The sequence below is a fragment of the Cupressus sempervirens genome, chromosome 10 (genome assembly GCF_028749045.1).
Source record: "Cupressus sempervirens isolate cs-2001-9-10 chromosome 10, ASM2874904v1, whole genome shotgun sequence".
Classification (NCBI taxonomy): Eukaryota; Viridiplantae; Streptophyta; class Pinopsida; order Cupressales; family Cupressaceae; genus Cupressus; species Cupressus sempervirens.
Genome location: NC_143127.1, coordinates 436,965,916 through 436,991,019, shown reverse-complemented (window position 1 = coordinate 436,991,019; position 25,104 = coordinate 436,965,916). Strand labels below are relative to the sequence as shown.

Genomic DNA, 25,104 nt, shown 5'->3' with positions numbered 1-25,104 from the left:
AGAATTGACCACAGCCTCTCGGAGGTCGCTCGCGTGCCTGAAGTGACCGAAAAGGATTCCGATCGTGGCGCGAAAGCACCCCATTGGGCCAGCACGGACAGCTCCTCACCATCGCTGTTCCGGGTCCCACGAGTGAAAATACACATATTTCATACATTTTGGGGCAACTGCCAGGTGGCGGTGGAGAGGAGGTCGAGGGGGTCGAGGGGCCATCATTTTGAGCGGGTCCGGCTACTCATCGGTCGGCGCACAAAGGCCTCCGCCGGAAAGCTGGTTATAATATTATTGTATTCGCCCTTCGGGGGTATTATTTGTTTTGGTTCTATTTGGTTCGAGGTCGCTATCGTAATGTATGGCGTCGGTCGTTGGTGGGGCCCGGGGCCCGAATAAAGAAATCCAACATTAACCAACCCTAATCTTCCTGGCCCTGAAAACTAGCCCTTTTCACAGAGACTGCTCCATCACGTCAGCTGGGCCCCACGCTCCCCTCTTTCCTTTTGCCACCCCACCCTTCTCTCTCTCTTTTATCCGCTCGCCTCCTCTCCCTTGCAGAAGAAAATATGTGTGCTCTCTACATTCTCTTGGAGACCAATCCATCTCTTTATTCCTCTTCTGCAAACTGTTTAGGGCGGGTCTGACACAATCAAGCCCCATTTCCCATTACTTAACCGCGTTTCGTACATTGCAGTTCTCATTCATTCATTCATTCATTCATACCCTTCTCTTCTTCATCCCATTTTTTTAATATATTTCTCCTCTGTATTTGTACGTATTCTCGGAGCCCTCAATAAACCGTTTTTTTTTCCTAGTCAGTACATTCTTCGGATCTAGCGCCCACTGACCTTTGTTTTCTCGGCTCTGATCCCAATAAAAACACACACTCTGTACTACTTGCTTCCCTTTCTGTGCCTTACTAGATTCATCTCACCCATCAAGGAGAGAGCAAAGAGGAAGAAACCAGCCCGCCCGGGTTCGAATCCTCGGTGCTCTGGACTGTGGATCCTTCTGCAGTCCAACAAAGAGAGGCACTCAGATAACATTTCATCAAGAGCTGGAGAATTCACGCTGTTGAACGAGGTGGACGAAACAAATCACAAACGTCTTCAATCGGAGGTCTGTCCACATTCTTCTTTTTCTTCCTCCTCTATTCAAATTTTGGAATAAGATAAATAGATAGATATTTAACTGTGTTAAATCTAAACTGCAGCTACAAACCCTTCATGAACCAAGACTAGCTCTTTGAATATAAGGAAAAGAGAAAAATTAACGTGAGCGAAAAGGCCCTTTAGAACTTAGAAAGGTGCCCATAAAGTCTACAGCGTACTTTTTCGCTGTTCCATTTAAATTTTCCTTTCTTTTTCCCTCGACCAGTTACCCACCGAGCCTACCAGAGTGCCCTACGATCTGCTTATTCAAACTCCAAGGTAATGTAGACAAACCAATTAATTTGCTTGGACAAACTTAAGCCATGGCTGTTGGAAGAAGAATTAAGAATGTGTTTTACCCACCAAAGCTTAACACAAAATTAATTTCACATCTACCTTCTCAAATTCCAACAGATCTAGGCTATCCAGTCCTTATGATGCATTAATACATAAGTTATTCTTCTTATGATGCCTCAATTTGTAAGTTTCTCTTCTTAGGATGTATCAATGCATAAGTTACTCGTCTTAGGTCGATGCATCAATGCATAAATTATTCTTTTTTAGGATGCATCAATGTATAAGTTACTTTTGAACGTTGTAATTTAAACATTGGTGTGTCTTAGAGACTGGATAGCCATTTCCATTTCTACTTCAAGATTAGGTCCTATATAGCCCCCCAACTGCGAGATTCTCAATTGTGAATGTGGCTATTCAGTTCTTAGAATGCACTAATACATATGAGTTTTGACATATGACACTAACTTGCACATTCTAGTTTCAACATTTCACATATTATGTAGTTTATTCAATGGCTGATCTAACATTAGAGCTCTCAATTGGTATTAGAATGGCTGTGAAATTGTTTGATGTTTGTTTACAAGGAATCTGTCTAGCCTGGTATGTACTTGTAGAGCTTGTGCTTCAAATGAGTGGACAATGTAGTACAAGATAGCAACTAATTAGTTGCAGTGGACCTAGTAATTACACCTCTATACTAATCATCTGACCCACATTCTCAGTGCCTCTCAATCAATGGTGTGTGGAATATGATTTTTAGGGACCATCCTTTCCCTTACATTTGAAAATTACATAGATACGTGTTCATCCACTGAACTTTCTCTTATAGATACTAAAACTTTAATTGCATAACTCTGTGCCTCCTGATTCTCAGATGTTAATTTCAAAAACATTGGCCAAAGTTTAGGCCATCTTCCAATGTCCTTAGGATTTGGGCACTCAAGCTTTTGACAGATCTAATGTCTCTCATTTTGAAAAACAATGTAGTGCTTGGGAAGTTTGGAAATGGCTTCCTAATGCACATACAATAACTTAGGCCTAAAAGAGAATCATTTACAATGTTCTCAATAATGATAAGGCTTTTTCTTAGTGGCTGTGGAAAATTATACAGAGAACAGTTAGAACAGTATCAAAATCTCTCAATACTTTCATCAGCCAAATTAAGTTTCATAGTTTTGGCTTGCAATGTTGAAGTCAGCCACTGTTGTACTTGAAAAGAGGAGGTGTGCTCTTTCTAGTTATAGCGAGATAGGACTTAAGCAATGGAGCAGAATGAAACATGACAAATCTACCACCTCTATCTCAAAACTGTAGCACACAAACCAACAAGAACGTGATTCATTTCAGATTGAATTCGAAAATGGGATTTTGAACTTCTACTCAAGATATTAAGAACTCCATTTTAAATTGGATTTCAAGAATTTATTAGGAGAACCGTGAGGACAACAAATTAACAAACCCTATCCCACCGCCATTAAAAGGCCTGCTAACCATGAAAATTACAGTTGGGTGTGCAGTAAGAATTTAAAACTTGAATTCGAAAAACAATTCAGTAGTTGAATTTCATCTTTAAGAATACCTACTTTGGTTTCACCACTTGACCTCTAGGCATGTACAATTTCTTAGCACAAAGACAAAACAAAATCCATCTTGTGTTTGTTAATTATACAATTTTATTTAATTTTAGTTATCTAAATGTATTTTGGATCAGTATAGATATGTTAAATACTGCTATTTAACAATTTCTGAAACTTTTTTAATTTTCTTTGTTAATGTAATAAAATATCAATTTGATTAATTATTTATTTTAGAAATATTGTATTCATTATTATTGTCTTAATATACATGTGATTGTGAAATTTTGAAGAATTTTTTAAATATCTATGATATTAATATAGATTGTCAACTTTTAATTGTGAGTTGTCTATACTTTTAAATATTTTTGTTTTTAACATTTTTTTTAAGTTTATTATTTTTTTTAAATGACATATATATTATTATTATTATTTCATAGTGTGCTTGTTATAAAAAGTGTTGTAAAGAAATAAAATTATTGTCATGTGTAGATCATGTGACAATATAGTTTATGAGACACATTGCAATAGAAAATGAATTAGGGAAGGATAGGGAAGAAATTTAGTTATATCAAGTTGGGTAGTTAGTTGACATAAATAAATAAAATTAAATGATCAATGTAAAATTCTCACACATGAAAGGAAAACACTTAGTGATGATAGGTAAATCAATGCAATATTGATCTTTAATTAAAAAGTTTTGAAGTTATATTTGTGAGTCTATTTCATTCTCCATGTCAACCAACTTTGACTTGATTTATTTGTCTCAAAATTGATGAAATACATGCCAAGATATCATACAATACATCTTTTTTTCCCAATAACATTGATCTTAATTGATGCAATTATGTTATAATGCAATGTGCTTATAGGAAGGAGCTTGACTTTAACCCATTAACTAATTAGAATTTAAAGCTTTAGTAAATTGTATAAATCAAACATTCCATGCTCAACTTACTAAATAATAGTTGGTATTAGGGGAAATAACTTTAGTCTATTGAAAAATTTTATTTTTCAAAACCATACTTGTAGATTTGAACTTATTCAAACCATGCCTACTGATTCAACTAGATTCAAAAATGAAAAAATTGTAAATTATCAAATTAATAAAGATGCTTGATAAAAATTCAACTAATTATCGTATTTTAGGACAAAAAAATATCATTCAAGTTATAATAATGTTATATAAAATAAATAAGTCCAAAATAAAGATCAATTTTCAGCACCAAAAAAATATTATTAATTTACATTATAAAATTTATAATATTTAAAATATTTATTGATAAAAATAGTCATAAATTTTATTTTTTAAAAAGTAACACCAATTAAATTTTTAGAATAATTATAATAATTATAATAATAAAATTAAATGGACAAAAATAGATATATTGAAACATAAGATCCTTCTAGTATAAAAATGATTAGCACATGAACACCTTATTGTTGATGTGATTGATGATACTTATATGTTTTTGGCACACCTCATTCAAATTGTATGGTGACTCTCAATTATTGACCTCTCTATCTAGGATTATGTGTCTTAGTGTTTCACCCTTGAATGGGTCATTGATGAGGAAATCTCCTACTATCAATTCATTTTAATGGACATTTTCATTAATGTTTTTTGAGTATTTTTCATTAAAGGAAGAAATGTCTTAAAAAATGTTTATTGGTCAAGTGTGTGTCCATTGCATTAGAGTTGCAAGGTTTAATTATAGTGGTGTATAAATTATTTTAAAAGTTCAAATTGGTATATTTGTTGAAGTTTTTCTTTTGAAAAAAAAGTGTTTTTTCTCTCATTTTTAGATCTTTATTAAAATGTGTGTTTCTTTTTAAAATGATCCTTTAATCTAATAGAAAAATATTACATTTTACTCTTTTAAGATTTTAGAAAACCAAGAAAACCAAGAACCATTTCCAAATTTGAAAGAGGGAAAATTTAAGGAGGTTTATGACTATCTTGAACCTTATAGAACTAGAATAACTCTTATTGCCTTGGTCATTGAAAGATTAAAATCTAGAATAACTCTTATTTCTATGTAATCTAAACATTTTGAATATAATAGAAAATCTTAGAGGGTTTATCAAAAGGAAACAACCATAGCTAAGCATAAAGATATCAATGATTATCTTCCTTGATGACTACTTGACAAGATAGTCTACTACAAGTTTTTTTTCAAAGTAATGTCACAAGAAAAAGAGGGCCTCAAATTTAAAAATAATTTGAGTATCTCCTCAACTAGAGAAGGAATTCCCCATAAGGAATCTTATGACCCTTTTTGTTTAGAAGAGAAACCATCAAGGAAAAAAAAATTACTCCTCTCTAGAACCTTATTGAAGCTATAATAGATCTTATAATCATGAATGCTAAAAATTTAAAAGATATAATACTTTGAATATTCATATGTATTTCTATCATTATGAATAATATTGATAATCTTAGAGGATTTATCAAAAGGAAAAAAAAACCCTACTTAAAAATTATACAAATCATTTAACTTGGTTTATTTCTTAAGAAAAATAAAATAAGAGATATTTTTAAATTCAAAGAGAATCAAAAGATCTAGTTGACTAATGAAGTAAATTCTATAAGAGGAGTCTAAGAATATTTTTTATTTCAAAAGTGAAACCAATAGATCAAAGGATCATATTCACACATAACCTTCTTTCAACCCAACTTCTAAGCCTTTTCTAGATCTTCTCAAATAAATTAAGCTTCCATTCATTGTTACAAGCAATGTCTATTAGATGAGATAACAAAATAAAAAGTGCATACCATCATTAGTATGATAAACTCCTTCGATTATATTATTAAATAAATTTTATGATATATGTTTTAAAAATTATTAATAATTAAGATAGATTCATTTATGTATTGAAAAAGAAAAAAGAAAGAAAATAGACTAATTTGTTACGAAACCCACCCCAAATTTTATAAATTAAAATTACAAAACTTATGGATAAAAAGTGTTTATAATATATATTTGATAATAAAATAGATTAAAAATATTTAATAGTTTAAATTTATACTAATTTAATTAATTTTAAAAAAAACATAGTAAATATGTTATCCTCTTAAAACACATGACAACAATTTTCATGTTGTGTTAAGTTCTTATGCTTCTAAAAGAATATTTGCAAGTGAAAATATATATATTGACATAGAAAAAAGGAATTGAATGACTTAAAATTGATATTGAAATATTAAGAAAGACACTCATCAACCAAAGAAATAAAGAAAAGCAAAAGAAAAGGACCTTTCACTATTCCAAAAGAAACAAACCCCTTAAAAACACAACCATCAAAAATTACCAAACCAACTACAACACCAACTTCCTCAAAAACAACCAAGTATGTTGCCAATACCTTAGCACCTCCCTTCTACATGCTACCAACCACAACATTCTACCAAGAAACACTCACTCCACTCTTTGACCTTCAATAAATATTGAAGCCAGTGTAAGAGTAAGCAAAAATACCTAAGGTGAGTCATGGTTTATTAATGGAATTAATTTTTCTATTTCCAAAGGTTGAATCTCAAATTTTAGAATATGTATATTTATTTATTGATAATGTGAAGCTTGATTTTTGCCTACTATTAAATTTAACTACCATAATCTTGATGTTGATAGATTTCAAGATAGAGTGAGCTCATCTTTGTAACATTTTGGAACTTGTAACTAAGTGTCTTTATTTAAGGGTTGTATTTATTACAAACTAGATGTTATATTTATATCATATGTAAATACATATAAAGATAGTAACCTTTTTAAATGGTATCTTAAAAAATGAACCTCTCTCTCTCTCTCTCTCTCTATATATATATATATATATATACATAACTATTGTGACTTGATTAGTCCATTTTAAAATATTTACAATAGATATTAAATTATCTTTGTATGCAATTAGTGAAGAGAGATATCAAATTCCTTTACCAAAATCTCTCTAACCTTTCAATCTTATATCAAATGTCATATTTGTAATGCATCTAAATTTTATTTATTTTAGTATACATGCATACAATTAAAAAACATGTATCTTCTAATTTAAATATATATAAAAAAGGTGTAACTTTAATTCCATGTTTTAATCCTAGACTGTCATTTATTCATGGACTTTGAATATTAAGAATTATTTTTAAAATAATGCATTATATCTCTTTTATTCTTAAGAAGATATACATTAGAATTTTGTAAAAAGATATTAATCATATATTCTATTTTATACATCTAAAAAGAGGTCTATAGCCTAGATATAAAGAAGTCTATATGAATAATGTTCTCCATTTCTTTGATTCTAATTTCGCCTTTTAATAAATTCATTTGATCTCCTTACATCCCTTAAAGCTTGATGTTTCTATTATGATATTAAATTAGAAATATTTTATGATAATTACTATATTTAGACTCTATTTTTCAAATTTTAATATTCTTGTATTCTTAATTAGAAATATTTTAATGAATGATTCATTACTTTTTTGTTTCCTAAAGATTATTATATTTAAAATTTTATGACAATCCATTTTTTATGATCCTCTATGTTAATTTAGTAATTTTCTCAGCTAAATAAATAAATTTAGCATTGATTCCCATTAGTTTTTAATCATATTTTTTAGTAATTTTCTCAACTAAATAAATAAATTTAGCATTGATTCCTATTCGTTTTTAATCATATTTTCAAATATAAGATGTTTATTCTATTCTTTAAGTTGGTAAACTATGATGTTGTTGTAATTGTATCTCTTTTTTTTATATATTTAAATTTACATGAACAATAAAATAATTTGATAGTAAATATAATCAAGAAATTTAATTTGAAATTATTTTTAGTATATCTAAAAATGAATTTAATAAATATATAAAAGCAATTAAAATTTGCCTATAACTTTGAACATAAATAGATTAGTCAAATAGTAATTTTATTTTCAAATAAATTTTATTATCTAGATATAATTAGCTACTATGTAATACTAATAGTATAGAATGCTTTAGTCGAATAAGAACAAATTAGAGTAAAATAACTTGGAACAGTTTTATGTGTTGTAAAGGAATGGAGCAACGGTTGTGTATGATCACCGAATATACTCGTGGGTTCGTTTGGTTTTGTCCAAGGAATTCTTGCGTATATGAATGAATTTTAATTTGATGTTCTCTGTCCTTCACTTTGATGATCTTAAGCTCAGACTTAAAAACAACGGATCCCAATGACTATTTCAGAATAATCCATTCAAACATTTGACAGACATACGAGTAAATTAATTGAATATACGTACCTCAAGTCAGAAAGACAAAATGTTTTTTTTTTTCTTATCCCCGTACTAACTTTTCGTTTTTAATTCATTTAATTCCACTGTAGAATGATTCAATCACAGACCATTTTGGCAGCGTTTGAAAGCTTCCTGTTGGCTGCTTCTTCCTCTCCTTCATATAATCTAAAAACAACCAGCAAATTATTGTATACTGTTCTTGCATGCGCAGTACAAAACGAACTTCATAACTTTGAATGCATGCGTGAGTTTTATCTTTTTTTTATATCAAATAGCCATGTTTGCTTATGTTTATTATGAGGCAACACTTTCGGGAATTTTTATATGGAAAGAAGTGTAGATGCTACAGAGATATCACGTAGCACATTGCTAAACATAGAAACACTGCTTGCTCCATCAAAATTCTATTAAAACTCAACTGAACTTTTATTAAAAGAGGAGTGACATTTGCTCATAGATTTGTGTACAAAGAAAAAGTGTTTTTGTCTTTGAATGTCAGACCACAAGACAAAATTTCCGGCCTGACATGGAATATGAGTAAAGTAACTTTAGAAAATGGAAATGGAAAGAGTGTAATTGGTAGACGTTTGAGCTCTGAATAGATGCGCACGCCTGTATGCCTGTTTGTCCAATAACACAAAAAAGCCCACTGTCAGCAAACTGCTATTCATGTCCTTGTTTGGCTAATGCTGTCTCATAATCATATAATTTCGAGTGTGTTAAAGCTTTGCATCTCAGTAAAGGTGGCAAAACGGGAATCTCATTGACTCTCTCATATCAAACACTAGATTCGCTAATGAATGGAAGAGTGTTCTAAGTAGAACTCTTATAACTAAGATGATAACAATACAACGAAGACTGGGTTCAATACACATCTCTCAAACCAGATCTATAGTCGCCCGCGTTTTAATAATACTAGCTAAATATCTATATAAAAAATTTACATGTTTAGTAATTATTCATTTGTCTGTTTAGTCAAATTGCAACTACGTTAATATCTAAATAATGATTGATGCATTTGTATAAGATATTTGTCAAAATGATGGTCCACTTGTACTAATTTTGTGGTGTTCACAATGAATGATCAACTAGACAATAGAGAAAATATATGAATGTCATCTTGAAATGACTACTTTTTTACTCTTGTATACATAATGCATCTTCTTACAACTGTCTAAATTTTCTAGAACTCAAAACAATAGTTATAAGCTTTTATGTAGTCTATCAAGAAACCCAAAAAAGTATCAAAATCTAAGATACCATTTATAAACTTTGAACCATACAAAATTTTAGCGAACAACTGATGATACCCTTCCCCTATAGATAGTAGAATAAAAATAAGAAACATATTTTTTGATTTTAATCAACAAAAAATAATAGTATTTTAATTTGAATATTAACATTTTTTTATAGGTATTGGGTGAAGTCTAAATTAATTATTACTATTTGTTAAAATTTATTATTATGATGTATTAAATTTGAATAGACTAGAATCTAAAAGTCTCACATTAGAGGCTCACAAATTATTTTTGTACTACAGACTTTTGACATTTTAATCTTTATTAATTTTTAAAAATAAATACAAAATTATAATTATTTCATTAATTTTTAAATCATAAAATAGTATTCTCATATAAGAAAACATACACTATATTATTATTTAATCCAAACTTTTACTTCATAAAAAAACTCTATCATATTAAATTCCCTCCTAATTTTACACATTAGAATAAAATGATCCATAATACATATTGTACGATGATCAATGTGGATACTCCATTATAAACACTTTCAAACAATCTAATCCACTTCTAACGCTTCTCAACTAAGAATGTTCAAGGAATAGCTTCTCTTTAATAATTTTCGGCTCTTAAAAAAATTCCAGTTGCATAACTGAGAATACTATCTGGAGAAAATGTAGATTTTGTAATAGATTTGTTTATAAGATTTCTAAAATATAAATATAAGTTTGTTCTTTAATTCTATATTTTTATCAGATCATACTCCCTAATAACATGATACATTCTTAAAAGATTAGTCTTCATCTAGCTCGCCCCTTCATAACACTAATTTAACAGCAAATAAGACCAAGAAAACACATACTGAATGCTAGGCTGGAGTCCAGAGAATAGCTCTGACACAACCCAAAACAACAAAACTATACAACACTTCATATTTCTGTTAAGAATCTGTAGCTTTTAGTATTGGGTTGCAGAAATTTTTCATAATTGTACCCAATACGAAAAATTCAGAGATGCTGACACAATTGGAAGCAACCGTGCTCTCGAAAGATGTGCTCTTCTATGATCATATAATTCCTTTGATTTGGAAGCGTCCCAAAATCTAAAGGTCCTTGGCAAGAAATTCTAATAGTGATTGAAGCGTAATGCAACGTACAACATATGACGTGGGCACAGTGTGTAGATTGATAGCTTCTCAAGTACGAATCTAGGATAAGTCCCATCCAGCAAAATACCAAGATCTGATATGGAGCACTTAAACAATCGCAAGCTCAGATTCAATGTAAGCATGGCTTCTACTACTGATTGCATCTGCAAACATAGTTTAATGGCTTCTACTACAATTTGCATCTACACAAATAATTGTTAAACTTCATTATGTGTTGGGTTGTTTGGGTACAAAGAGCCCCACCCACTCTACCTTCTCTAATGCAGTGAACTAGTTGAGCAACACAATCATGGCTTCTCCTTATCCACCAACTTTCACTTGTGTGGAGGTCCACAGATCCGGAGAGCAGTGACTTTCCCATTGCCCTACAACTCAGAGTGGCCATTATAACTATTAAGGACTTCTCATTGTAATTCTACATTTTTAGGTCAGTCATGATGTTGCAGTCCCCGCCCACTAACTTATCAAGACCCTACCTGCTCATATTAAATAAAATATAAATGATGCCCTAGAATTGTACTTTTGTTGTTTAGTATCTAGTGATCCTTAAAAATCTTAGCTTACACAGACATAGCTATTTTGCTGATCCAGAACGGATTCAGCTACCATTTTTTTATTGGTTTTATATATTGAAATTGTTCCTAGGTTTGTTTATAAACTTGGGTGGTCCACAAAACGATCATGGAATAGTAAAATCTATTTGAAAAATAAGTAATTTATGCACTGTATTATCTAAAGTTAGTTTTTGTATGGTTAATTGATTTTATAGATTGAAATTGTCAACTTGGGTGGTCCACAAAAAGATCATGGAATACTGAAATCTATGCAAACATTAATGAAAAATAAGTAATTTATGCACTGTATTATCTAAAGTTAGTTTTTGTATGGTTAATTGATTTTATAGATTGAAATTGTCAACTTGGGTGGTCCACAAAAAGATCATGGAATACTAAAATCTATGCAAACATTAATGAAAAATAAGTAATTTATGTACTATATTATCTAAAGTTGGTTTAGGTATGGTGTGATGGGTGCATTGTCTTGTTTCTCTTATCATTGATGTTTAAATCTTGTTAAAATGATATTGTTGAATGTCTATTTAAAAATAAAATCTTTCAGTTGTAATCTCACCTTGTAAGTGAAAAACATTTAAATATATATAGATTGTACTATTTATCCTCCAGTTCCAATGAATTGATCATTTGTTGGCATTACTGCAAATTATTTGCTTTCTTTATATGGCCCAGAAATCCCAAGGATTAGACCTAATCGACCGGAATCAAGTATTTTTGGTTAACCTAAAGTGGTTAAGACATTCAAATAATAAGAGGCATCACCAGTCGACCAACGTATTGAGTTTAGATGTCACTAAAGCAGCTCCATATTTCTCTTTTGTGGCAATCTGATGACGCTTTTCTAGTTTGATTTATGCCTTGACATTTTAATGGAGTTGATATCTCATTCACACAATTTCTTATAAGTATATAAGACTCAAATAGAATAATGGTACGACTATCAAAATGTAAACATCAATTCAACATAGCTTAACTTTTAGCGAGCGTTAGATAACTTGATTTAAGGAACACTATGTGTTCCTATTATTTGATTTGTAAGATGCAATTTGTGACTCGAGCATATCTAGTCACACATTTTACTTCTGTACGCTCTGATTCCCATCTTTTTTGTTTAAAAATAATGCAAAATTGTGACTCCCTACTTGCCGAGCCTTCTTGAGCCATTGGACAAAAGTGTTATTAATGGCTAATTACAAGTAGAATGTATGATTGTATGCAGGAAGATCCACCTCGTTACAATGAACACAGTATCTCGCGTGCCTCCAGGTTTTAGATTCCACCCCACCGATGAAGAGCTCGTCGATTATTATCTCAGGAAGAAAGTTGCCTCCAAAAGGATTGACTTGGACGTTATCAGGGATATCGATCTCTACAAGATCGAACCTTGGGATCTCCAAGGTATTTTGAACAATATAGTAATGATGTTCTTCTTCTTGTGCAAGGTGTCTGAGAGAGATATTATCTATATTTACTTGATTTTGGTGTGGTTTTTCTCTTAATGTGAATTTGCAGAGAAATGTAAGATAGGATCTGAAGAACAAACAGAGTGGTACTTCTTCAGCCACAAGGATAAGAAGTACCCAACAGGCACTCGCACAAACAGAGCCACAGCAGCTGGCTTCTGGAAGGCCACAGGAAGGGACAAGGCTATTTATTCCAAGCTTCATCTCATTGGAATGAGAAAGACTTTAGTCTTCTACAAAGGCCGCGCTCCCAATGGGCAAAAATCAGACTGGATCATGCATGAATACAGACTTGAGACGAATGAAAATGGCACTCCTCAGGCAAGTTAATTATAACTTTTTTCATTTCATATGAATGTGGGATAAATGAAAAAAAGCATCCTTTACCTTCTTTAGAACTCTGCAAGGTCTCATGAGAGTATTTCAATCTAAATATTCACCGTATGCTGTTTCCTCTATTCAATTTTATTGCAAGATTGAAGCCAAAGATTTCAAAATATCATGTATGGTTCAAGCCAAAGTATTCAATATATCATTCAAAATGATCAAACTAGATTAACAAATGGGATCACTAAGTACTAGTAGAACTGGTTTCTAATCTACTAGTCTCCAAAGATTCAGAAAGAAAAGCTGGAAATTTTCTTTAATTGAAAATAGTATACACCTTTGATCATTTTATATTCACATTAAAAGTATATAATAGTGGTTATTCATTATAGGAATGTCTTCAAGATAGTTTCTATTTGTAGAATGGTGTTGGTCTGTTCTTGAATTCCTTTATTTACTTTTGTTGCAAGGTTGAAGCCAAAGATCTCAAACAATCCTGTAAGGTTCAAGCCAATTAACAATCGGATCAAAACTAAATTACAAGGTTCAAGCCAAAAGAGTTCAATACATCATTCAAAATCAAACTAGATTAACAAGTGGAAACGAATAAAGAAAAGTTGGAAATTTTCTTTAATTAAAAATATGTTACGCCTTTGATTATTTTATATTCACATTAGAAGTATTCAATAGTGGTTTTTCATTATAAGAACGTCTTCAAGATATTCTAAATATTCTATTAGTAGAATGGGTTTGGCTGACTTTGATTTGTAGACTTCTGCACTAGGAGTCAATTAAGCCATTATTAGATTTCCTAGTTGGCCTGATATAAAATACATTGATTTCATATCTTAGACCCTGACATGGAGATATATTCTTCTCTATGACCTGTGGAAACATATTAAAACTAATGTGTCAATTTATGGAGCTTCTTCCTTTTGTGTGTGTGGGGACAGAATTTTCCATACAATTTCCAGTGTTTGGAAAGAGGTTTCCAGTCAAGAGACACTAGTATAGGTGCCCACAGGCATATGATTTCTCCTTCTGGGCTGCTGCTACTACTGTAGCACAAGATATTTTTCAATAAAAAAATTCAATAGGATGAGACAACTCTTCATGATCCCTCCTTGTGGGCTGCTATTATAGTATAAGATATCTTTTTCAAAAAAAATCAATAGGACAAGACAACTACTTATGATCTCTCCCTGTAGGCACTTTTCAATTAAATAAACCAATATGACAAGACAACTCTTGCAATGAAATGTTAATGTGTAATATGCTGTAAACATTTAGTTTGGTTATTGCAGTAACGAAGAAGATAAAAGAATAAAAATGTTTTATATCTCTAGTCTACTCCATTACTAAAATTTTGCAGTTTTTTTGGCAGGAGGAGGGATGGGTTGTATGCCGTGTTTTCAAGAAGAGAATTACAACTCAGAGAAAAGGAAATGATCATGACTCTGGCTGCTGGTATGAAGATCAGGTTAACCTTCTTCCTGAGTTAGATTCACCAAATAAATATTCACAAGGTGGTGATCATATGGGATATCAGCATCCTTTTGCATGTAAACAGGAGCTTGAGATCCAATACCACATGCCTCATGATCCATTCCTTCAGCTTCCTCAGCTGGAAAGCCCCAAAATAGCCTGCAATGCATCCTCCAGTAAAAGGCCAGAGTGCTCAATACCATATAATAATAATCATGGAATAGAAACAGGCATAATGGAAGGCCATGCCAATCCTAACTCAGACCAACAACAACTTAATAGCAATGCATACAATGAAGAGCAGGTGACTGATTGGAGAGTTTTGGATAAATTTGTTGCTTCACAGTTGAGCCAGGATGACAATGGGTCAAAAGACAATAGGTTTTCTAATGACACAATGTACCCAATGCCTGATATGACTCTTCTTCTGAGACAGTCCAATGAGAAGCAGCAGCAACAACAACAAACAGATTATCCCTCAAACTCCAACTGTGATGTTGATCTCTGGGCCTTTGCAGGAAAATAGACACACATTGAATCTAATACAAGGCAAATTTAACTGGTTTTTCATGTACATAATAAAGTAGACCTTACTAAAGGCATTGGGTTTGAAGACCATTGACACAACCCCAAGGTGGACTTGAGGTGGTGTTGAAAGACAAAGAGGTGAAGACCTGATTACAAAGGAAACTAGCCAACAAGAGGGCTACATCAGAATGTGCAGAAAAATCAATAAATATGCCCTCTTAAGAATGTAGACAAATTTATACCTCAATAAGCTAGCTGGATGCACTACCATATTGACATCTAGGATTCCACATTGAGTGGGATATATATAGCTGCAAACTCTTAAGTTTATACAGATGCATTTATTGTGTTAGGAGAGTTATATTTATGTTCACTCAGATTAATCCTGTAAATTTAGTAGACCAGCTGATCATTAACTGGTCATGTGTATGCTATGACATTTGATGTAATGCAACTTTAGTTTCTGCTACAATTATGATATAATTTACTGACTATATTCTAGATAATACACCTCTAATGACTTGCATTGATTAACTTGGCATATACCATGTTATCTGCAATGCAACAACACAGTAGATTAGAGTATGTGTATAGAAATTCGTGTTGCTTTCACCTTTATCTGCAATGCTTTCATACTCCTTCGTTAATTATTTTGTTGCAAATCAGTTATTCTCAGTTTGAAAGGAAAATGAATCATCACAATTCAGGACTCGTACAAAATCTTGAATGCTATTATAATCCATGTCCATTAATGAAAATCTATGTTGTAGTCTGTACAAACACAAGAAACCAGGCAAATTGCATAAATATGGGTAATGGTCCGAGTCTTTGTGATGCACGTATACAAAATGTAAAATACTTGAGAAAGAAGAGAAATAAATGGATTGATAAATATAAAATCTGCATCTACTATAATTGATTTTGAAGGTATAATAGCTAATGATGCTGCTATCAATATTTAGTTATCTTAAATGAATTGATAAATATAAAATCTGCACCCTATATCTGACCTCAAAGGTATATAATTATGATTATTGAGATTTCGTTGCATAGTTTCTAGTCATATTTACTAAGATGGATTGATAAATATAAAACTCGCATCCTAGATCTGATCTTAAAGATATAACTATGATTGAGATTTCATTGTATAGTTTTCCTGTCATATTTATGAATTCATATGAATCTACATATAATACATATCAACAATATTTGACCAAGAAAATCATTGAACTCTGATAACAATTTCAAAAGTTGACACACTAAGAAAAAAATATACCCCTTATCAGATATATATATTAATGTTGATTATAAATTTGTTACGCTTGAGCCTAATTTAAGTGGACAACCAAACTCTAGCCTAAGCTTATTTTTGTAGCTACTGCTGTAACATATATATCAAAACGATTGATAATGGATGTAAAGTCTCTAACTGGCTTTGGTTCACACAATGCAATTTCTTCATTCAATAGAAAGATATTGTAAGACAAGTACTGAGGCCAAATGAATCACACCCGATGAATTTAAACATATATTGGATCGACCTAAATGATTTAAGCAATCCTATAAATAGCACCACTTACCAATACCAACTAGATAAAAAATATAGAGAAGTGCCATGTTTGGATTTTCAATAGCTTTCACTTAGCAATATCGACTCAATAATTAATATAAAGACAGTTTCTCTTTTAATTTATATTGAAAAATCATTACCAAGTACATCTTCAATAGAAATTCTAATAGATTTTTCGATTTGTTATTACACCAAAATTTACAGAAATCAATGAACTTTGAAATCAACATATCTTCATGAAATTAGGGCGTCTAAGAAGACAATGTATGCAGCAGAAAACAGAAGTGTTGGATTTCCCAGTGTCAGTAGATAATATGCACGCTAAAACAAGAAAACAAAAAACACCATAATAGCCATGTACAAACTCAGAGACGTTGAAGCTTCCAACGAAGACCCAATGAACACGATTGCCAAGAAGAACGTGAAATGTCAGCAATTAAGTTCCGACACAAACAAAATGACAAGTATTCCTCGTTAGAAATTGTTTGCCATTTTAGCACGAAATGCTTTTGGTCGTAAGCATTCGGAGAACGATGTACAAAGCCATTTTTTTAACCACCCCAAACAATTGGTCGGCTTTGTCTCTCTTATGTTTTTCCCTGACACTTCCATGCTGTACTAGACTCATTCCCAATTTTGCACGCTTAGTTGTACCGTTTTAATCTTCAATCTGGCCAATATAACAATGCAGCTAACAAATACTTTGAATTTTAAAGTCTTTAGATTTAATTGGGTGATAGTCTACATCTCATTAAAAAAAAATTCTCATAGTTTGATGTAAAAATTTCATTCTCAAAATTAGAAATAACTAAAGCATATATTCCATTATTCATTTTCTAGATGATAAAATAAATTAGGCTGATATAAAATGGTTATCAAGAAAACCTTTTAGAAATTTAATGTCTTTAATAGTGTATTCTTTTTCATTAAGTTATAATAATTCAGAAAATGTTAAAAAGTTTAAATTAAAAAGGTAAATTTATATATTTATTTATTCTATAATTTTATATATTATAACAAACTTTGATTCTAAATATTGATATACAAACTTGACACTTCTAAATCTAAAAATATCAAATAAACTTATTTTGTACATCATATAATACATTCAAGTTGATATAAATATAATCACAATTAACTTAAAAGCTTTCAAATTCAATATTATAAATTGTAATAAGCACAAAAAAATCTTAACTTTTTAAATTCTAAGGTCAAATTTGTGTACTCTTTATTCTATAATTGTTTATGAAAATATTCTATTGCAATAATAGATTGTAATAAAGTGATCTATTTATTAGTTATTTTATGAAAATTAAATCTTTAAAAAAAATATTATAAATATGTTAGATTGATAATATTTACATCTAATTTTGAATTTTATTTTATGTCAATGGAATAAACTATATAAGATTTTTATTTAGATTTAAAATAGAATGAATTTAAAATAAAACTTGCAAATCTTACATATAAAACTAATTTGTCTATACTTGTGAATTAGAGAACTGTTACAAGTTTTATGGCTATTCTAAAGAAAAACATTCAACCAACTATTATCCAACAAAGCCAAGTCAATACCCAAAAAATTCTATTATAGAACAAAACAAGACAAATCAATGACAATTCTTTACCCTTTTGCAAAAGGGTGTCATGCTTTCTAACTATAATCTAGATGTTACGATGACTTCACCATTTTATAGCTAAAGCATTATCTTCTTCTAAAGAAGAAGAACTATATGATTGCCACCATTAAATGTAATATTTGAAATACTTCCAACTTTATATTATGACCCTATGACGACGTTAAACTCTAAATAATATTGAGCTCAAATTTTCTATAATACCAAAAAAATCATAAATATTTTTTTTTTTATGAACAATAAATCAATGTTTATATTTATTTATTTATATAATTTAAATATGAAATTTTATATTAGAATATTAAATAATGAGGAGTCAAAAAAAGATTTTTTGAAATGGTAAAAGTATTAATAATAAAGTAAAATAAGTATTAAAAATTTTCGAAGCGCTGTAAGTCTGAATGTAGACTCTTAGGGCCCGTTTGGTGAACCGAATAGGAATACGTATTCCAAAAATTGTGAATTCTTTGTTTGGATGCACCAAAACGGAATTGGAATATGAAGCAAAAATGGAATACATATTCCATTTTTGACCCAAAAATGGGGTTTTGCAATTCCACCAAAATAGGTGGTATTGGAATACGTATTCCTATTCCATTTTTTTTTTTTTTTTAGAAAACATAAATTTTCGGGTCCGCGAATTCCCATCAAATATTCGCTGAACCAAACGGAAAACAGGAATACGTTCTATTCCAGAATACGTATTCCTATTCTGCTCACCAAACGGACCCTTAAATTGGATACGTTGGATTGAAAGTCAAAGATTGGAAACAAGTAAAATCGTCAACTTTTCATCTCCATTGTCGCGTGATAAATAGTGATGAGCGCCTTTGAAATTTCTTGTGACCCAGTTGTCAAATACAATGCGCTACTTTTTCAACAACACTCAATTATTCTGGTTTTGGAACGAATTTAATAATTGCCTTGGAAAAATCCCTCAAGGAAGAAGCCAGGAAAATTCAATGGCTTACTGTTTTTTTTTTTCTGAGGAATTTCCAAGACAATGAACTCATAGGAATTCAAATTTTGTACTAATAATCAATGCTGGCTAATGAGATTTAGGATGATAAACAATAGGAAAATGGCATTCTTAACAGAGCTAGAAAAAAGTCTTACAGATCCTCAACTTTTGAGCGCTCCAACTAATTAGTCATCCTTCAGATGAAGTTGTCTAATAATCTGATCTATAGATAGATCTATTCATTACGGAACATATTATCTAATATATAGAATACATTAATACATAGACACTTATACATTAGTACACCCAAAAGATAGATAACCATTTCCATCCATTAGAGGTTCTATAGTTGTAAAACCAGACAGATTTTTTTTTCCTCAGCAACTACTGGTCTAATACTAATCGATTTGATGACAATATGTTCAACTCCTCTCAAGAAAAACAAGAACAAATCATTTAGAAATAAGCTTATATAAAAACAACAAGAACAAATCGTTTAAAAATAAGTTTATATATGACTTCCTACTAAATTTCTGATAAAAATTAAAAATGGGAGGAAGCTGCAATCCAGAGAAAAGCTAGGACAGCTTACTTTGCCTTAGAATATTCAATACAAACAGAGGGTAGCAAATCATTATCCAATCTCCAAGTTATAAAAATGTTTTATTAACCAATGGAATAAGCTTTTATAGAAATGAATCCCACAACATATGTTGGTATTTTAGATATACAAATTTAAACAACGGCAGATCTAAGTATGTAACAGAGAATTACTTCCAAGATTTATATTCGTTCCCAACAATAGAAAATCACTTTTAAGATTGATACAAGTTCCCAACAAATCTTATTTTACTATCACAAATTACTTCTATCATTCGTAACAAATCTAACTGTCACAATAAATTACTACCCAGATTGATATATTTTTTCTACCACCATTGAAAGAGGCAGTGAGTATATGAAACAAATAACAAATTACTTCGAAGACTGATATTCATTTCTAACAAATCTGCTCTTGTCATTACAATTTACTACCAAGATTGTTATTTCTTTGTTAACACCATTGAAAGTGGCAGTGTAACAAATTTACTTCTTTTTCATTTCTTCGAAATCTAAGTTTGGCATGACAAATTGCTACCAAGATTGATATTTCTTTCTTAACGCCATAGAAAGAGGCAGTGAGTTATGAAACAAATTTACTTCCGTAATTGATATTCATTTATTACAAATATAAATTTGTCATGACAAATTGCTACCAATCTGATTGATATTTCTTTTCTAACACCGTTGAAAGAGGCTGTGTGCATTTCAAACAAATTTACTTCTATGATGGATATTCATTTCTTACAAATCTAAATTTGTTGTGACAAGTTACTACCAAGATTGATTTTTTTTTTCTAACACCATTAGAATCGGTAGTGTGCACTTCTATGATTGATATTCATTTCTTACAACTCTATGCTTGTTCACTACCAAGATTTATATTTTTTTCAAACACCATTGAAGGAGGCAGTGTGTTTATGAAACAAATTTACTTCTCTGATTGATATTTTCTTATTACAAATCTATGCTTGTTTACTACCAAGATTTGTATTTCTTTTCTAGCACCATTTAAAGAGGCAGTGAGAATATATCAAACAACATGGCAAAGAGTTGTGTTCATACCTTATTATGAGTCAAATTTGAGCTCTTGTTCTTTGATGCATGCTCAGTAGTTATCCAATTCATAGGACTGGTCTTGCACCTCTCCATCTCAGAAATGACTTCCATCCATTCATCCCTTTGAATGGAAATGTATCAAGTCTCCAAGTGAGAGAGGCCCCAGACCGAACCACTCTAATTTCCTTTAGTGCTCCATTGGAGGATTCCCACATTCAATGTCTCATTCATTTCCTTTCGCTATCCACCAAACAGTTCTCTCTTCTCCACCCAAACCCCGTTCAAATTTTTAAACAGGAAACACACAAACAAGCCAATCAAATCAATGCCTTTACACAAAATGCCTGCACTCTAGATTCTTATTAAACAATTACCACCCTAATTGGAACAGTTTGACTTCCCACTGAGAAAAAATGGACCCCCCAACAACTCTCACTACACATCACGTGGATTTTGACTTTGGAGAATAATCCAAATACCCACTCTCTACTCCATTCCAATGTTATATACGCCCCCACACTCCACCAACATCTGCAAATCTAACAAACCCATTAACTATTCCTTGTATATATCATACACCATAGATCTAGTCTATCTACATCTAGCTAACCATTGTTGCCAAATCACTAAGGAAAAATCCATGGGCCACTATTAAAAGTGCTCTCCATATTGGGGGGCTGAGATTGTGTGTGGCTAGAATAGAAAGAACTCCGCACCATTATAATAACTTTGCTCACCTCCCAAGTCTCCAAATGAATGTTGTGCATTGCAGGTGACATGGACCCATTTCGGCTCCATATTTAGGTTAAGATTTTGAGTTGCTGTTTTAAGGAAGCAAATGGAATGGCATTGGCAGTGAATCAATTGCTTTGCACAGATGGCAGTGGTTGACTAGCAGAATCCCATGAATGACCCCACTTTCCATTTGGCCTGCTCAAATAAACAAAACAAAAGGGTATCGGAGACGACAAGTCAATTCCCATCATAATTACTTGCATGCGCATTTTACTTTGCATACATTCGTTTTCTTATACATTTTTCCCAAAATACTCTCTTTTATGAGATAGACATGACGCCCTCATTGCGTATGCACCCATTTTTATTAACATTAACACATTCTTAACCAGAGACCAAATTATTACCAGTAATAGTTGTTTGAAGAGAAAGAAACCATCATTTTTCTCTGAAATAGTTTCACGTGCATTCATCATGCTCATCAGTCCTTAAAATCTAAGGTTTTGCATTAGTGCTAATTGGGCTCCTGCTATAGAAACTGTAAAGTTTTCTTGCATTACTTTAATTGGTTTTTATTATATGTATTGTAAAGCCAAAGCCAAAGCCAAAGTGAATTATTGGATTAGGTTGGCGCTATATATATTGTAAAGCTGAGGTGAAATTGTTTAATTGGGTTTCTGCTAAATGGGTTGGTTCTATATATATTGTCAAGCTAAAGTGAAATTGCTTAAATGGGTTTTTGTCAAATGGGTTGGTGCTATATGTATTGTAAAGCCAAAGTGAGATTGTTTGTGAAATTGTTTAGTTAGATTTCTGCTAAATGGGTTGATGGTAGAATATATTCTAAAGCTTGTTTGCACTACTGCTAATTGGATTTCTGCTATACATATATTGCATTACACTTATTGAATTTCCTACAATAGATATATATTGGATTTCCTATCCTAGAATAGATATATATTGTAAATGTAAATCTTTTTGTAGGGGAGTAAAACAAGGCAAAGTGAATTTGTTCATAACAGTCTGCATTGGCAGACAAATAGTACATTAAAATGAAGAGCAAGTTGAAGTAATGCTGTAGATCCTGCACATGTTGAAGGACCACTGATGTTTTGTTTAATAGATTCTAATTGCATGGAATGATTAAGCCCATTGCCACAGAAGTGAGGATCCGACATGGAACAATGACAAAACATCATTAGTTTAACTGTAGTACGAAATTAAAATAGATAAAGTTTCGAGTGTGTAATTGTGCTGCTCCAAAGTATATGCTTAAAAAAATGGCATCCCCTTCATCGTAGGAGAATTAAGTTCATGTTTAATTTCTTAAACTTGTTTAACTTGTACGTTTGTCTCGGTTACGACATGATCATCTTTGTTCGAGTTAGGAAACTTGTTGGATAAAAAAACAAGAGATGAGAATGTTTAAAGTCAAGCAAACATCATTCATGGCCTGTGCACTTTTATAATTCTTTTCCCCATTATTGCCAACATACCGGGTTAAACTGTTCTCTTCCACTTAAACACCATACAATAGGATTCAAACTGCTAAGGAAAAAGTGTTTCTAAGGTTTTTAATTGCTGGAAATGCATTTAATCATGAGCTTGAGAATTATATTTCTGACACATTTTGTTTCTAACTTGGTTTCTTAATCAAACTTCTGACACATTTTTCTTTTAACTTGGTTTCCTTGGATCTGGAAATATCCCTCTCCATTGCAACTAGTCTATTTTATTTCATTTTGGTGCTCTATATCTGATGCTCCGACTTATGTTTTTGAGTGGGAAAACTGGTTTTGGAGAAATATTTTGTTGGTAAGTGGAAATCAGAAGACTTAGAAAATGAATGGAGAAGAATATTGTTGTGGGTGGAGAAAATAATTTAAAAAATTGTCAAAGTAGGTGCTTTAAGCAAGCTCAAGCAACAACTCTGGAGAGATCATACACAACATGTCTAGATGGAAAATGTATAACTGTAAACTCGAAGTGGAGATTCTGTAATCAGCTCGTCAATGTTTTATTATTTATTTATTTTAAATTAAACAATATGTATATTCTCTATGTTTGAGATCCGCCCCTATTAAAAATTGATGCATGTGCCTCACCAAAATGCATTCACCTCGGTTGCCATGTACGCTGCATTTAACTATCTAGTTTAGTTATAGTTTAAATAACTTTTTTAAATAAAAGAGGGGTAAAAAATTGATTGAATATCAAAGAGAGCTGAACAACACAAGAAACAAAGAAAACTACATAGCTTTATCCTGGTCTACAAGTTGATCCAACATCTGAGATAAATTAAGGAGAAGCATCTGAGGATCAAGAATGTTCCAAGCCGGCCCCTGCTCAGAGGCCCATTTAGCCAGACAATCAATCACACCGTTCCACTCATGAGGGATATGCATAAAGGACATAGAATCCAGAGAATTGCATAACTAAATGATCTGCTGAATAACCTGAGCCAAATGCCAATCCACATGCACAAGGTTCCTATTATGCAATAAGTTCACAACCACCTACAAGTCAGTCTCACAGATGATTCTTTTCCAGCCACGTAGATAACACTATTCCATGGCAACCAAGATAGCCAGGGCTTCCATGAGGTTATTAGTATGGTAACCCTTTTATATAGAAAACAAAAACTAGATATCACCAGAACTATCACGCCCAACTCCCCCAATACCAGCCAGACCAGGATTTCCCCGAGAAGAACCATCAGTGTTAATTTTAAGAGTGCCCACCTCAGGAGGAGACCAACGTCCCTAATGATTAACTCGCTGAGGGTGTTGCTTAGCTCTATTCTCAGAGCGGGTGTGGGGGATCGAGGGAGAGCAACCCTGAAGAGGAAAGGAGAGGCGAGAGTAAATACTAGCATCAATAGGATCCAAACCCCCACCGATGTCACATTTAGCAAGGAGTGTTTCCTGAAGAGAACTAACAATTCTCCCCCATAGGTGCCTGATCTCAAACTGCAAATCATGAAAGATCCTTCTATTCCTCTCAAGCCAAACATGCCAAAAAATAAGGGAAGGGCCGATAGTCCAAGCAACTTGAAGAAAATAAGTCTTGGAAGGGGAATGGCCCAAACGGTCCCAGAATTCAAACAAAGAGGACACATGCCAGCACGTGCATCCCACACACTCCACCAGAGGTGCCAAATCTATTTGGCAAAGGGGCACCGAAAAAAAAGGTGAGATACAATCTCTTCACTATTGCAACAGAGAACACAGATGGAAGGCCCCTGGAAGCCTCGCTTGCAGAGATTATCCCAAGTGAGACAATGATTGTAAACCAAAATCCAAAGGAAAAAGTTACACTTAGGCCATGAAAAATTATTCCAAACTTTCTTCCACCAAGAGACATCCACCTCACCAAAAAGTTGCTTTGTCAACGCAAGGTACCCAGAAGAAACAGAATACTTGCCAGAAGAAGCACCTCCCCAAGCTAAAACATCAAGTTCCTGCAATGAG

At 32.0% G+C, this 25,104-nt stretch overlaps 1 protein-coding gene and 1 long non-coding RNA gene across 4 annotated transcripts; one reads left to right on the top strand and one right to left on the bottom strand.

Annotated features, from left to right (window-relative positions):
- Nucleotides 1-553: 553 nt before the first annotated feature.
- NAC007 (NAC family transcription factor) lies at nucleotides 554-15,578 on the top strand. Of its 3 annotated transcripts, none has more exons than XM_089805333.1 (4): nucleotides 554-1,113; nucleotides 12,489-12,667; nucleotides 12,782-13,053; nucleotides 14,444-15,578. In XM_089805333.1, the coding sequence occupies exons 2-4, from the start codon at nucleotides 12,508-12,510 to the stop codon at nucleotides 15,068-15,070; spliced, it is 1,059 nt and encodes a 352-aa protein (XP_089661459.1). In that variant the 5' UTR covers nucleotides 554-1,113; nucleotides 12,489-12,507; the 3' UTR covers nucleotides 15,071-15,578. The 3 variants fall into 3 exon arrangements, with proteins under 3 accessions (XP_089661459.1, XP_089661460.1, XP_089661461.1); XM_089805334.1 differs by lacking the exon at nucleotides 554-1,113 and adding an exon at nucleotides 11,915-12,200; XM_089805335.1 differs by lacking the exon at nucleotides 554-1,113 and adding an exon at nucleotides 12,210-12,353.
- Nucleotides 8,688-21,631, bottom strand: LOC149534590 (uncharacterized). The gene is made up of 2 exons (XR_016357245.1): nucleotides 20,906-21,631; nucleotides 8,688-8,905 (listed from the first exon to the last, which is right to left on the bottom strand). It is a non-coding gene; the product is annotated as an uncharacterized LOC149534590 (long non-coding RNA).
- Between the last annotated feature and the right edge of the window lie 3,473 nt (nucleotides 21,632-25,104).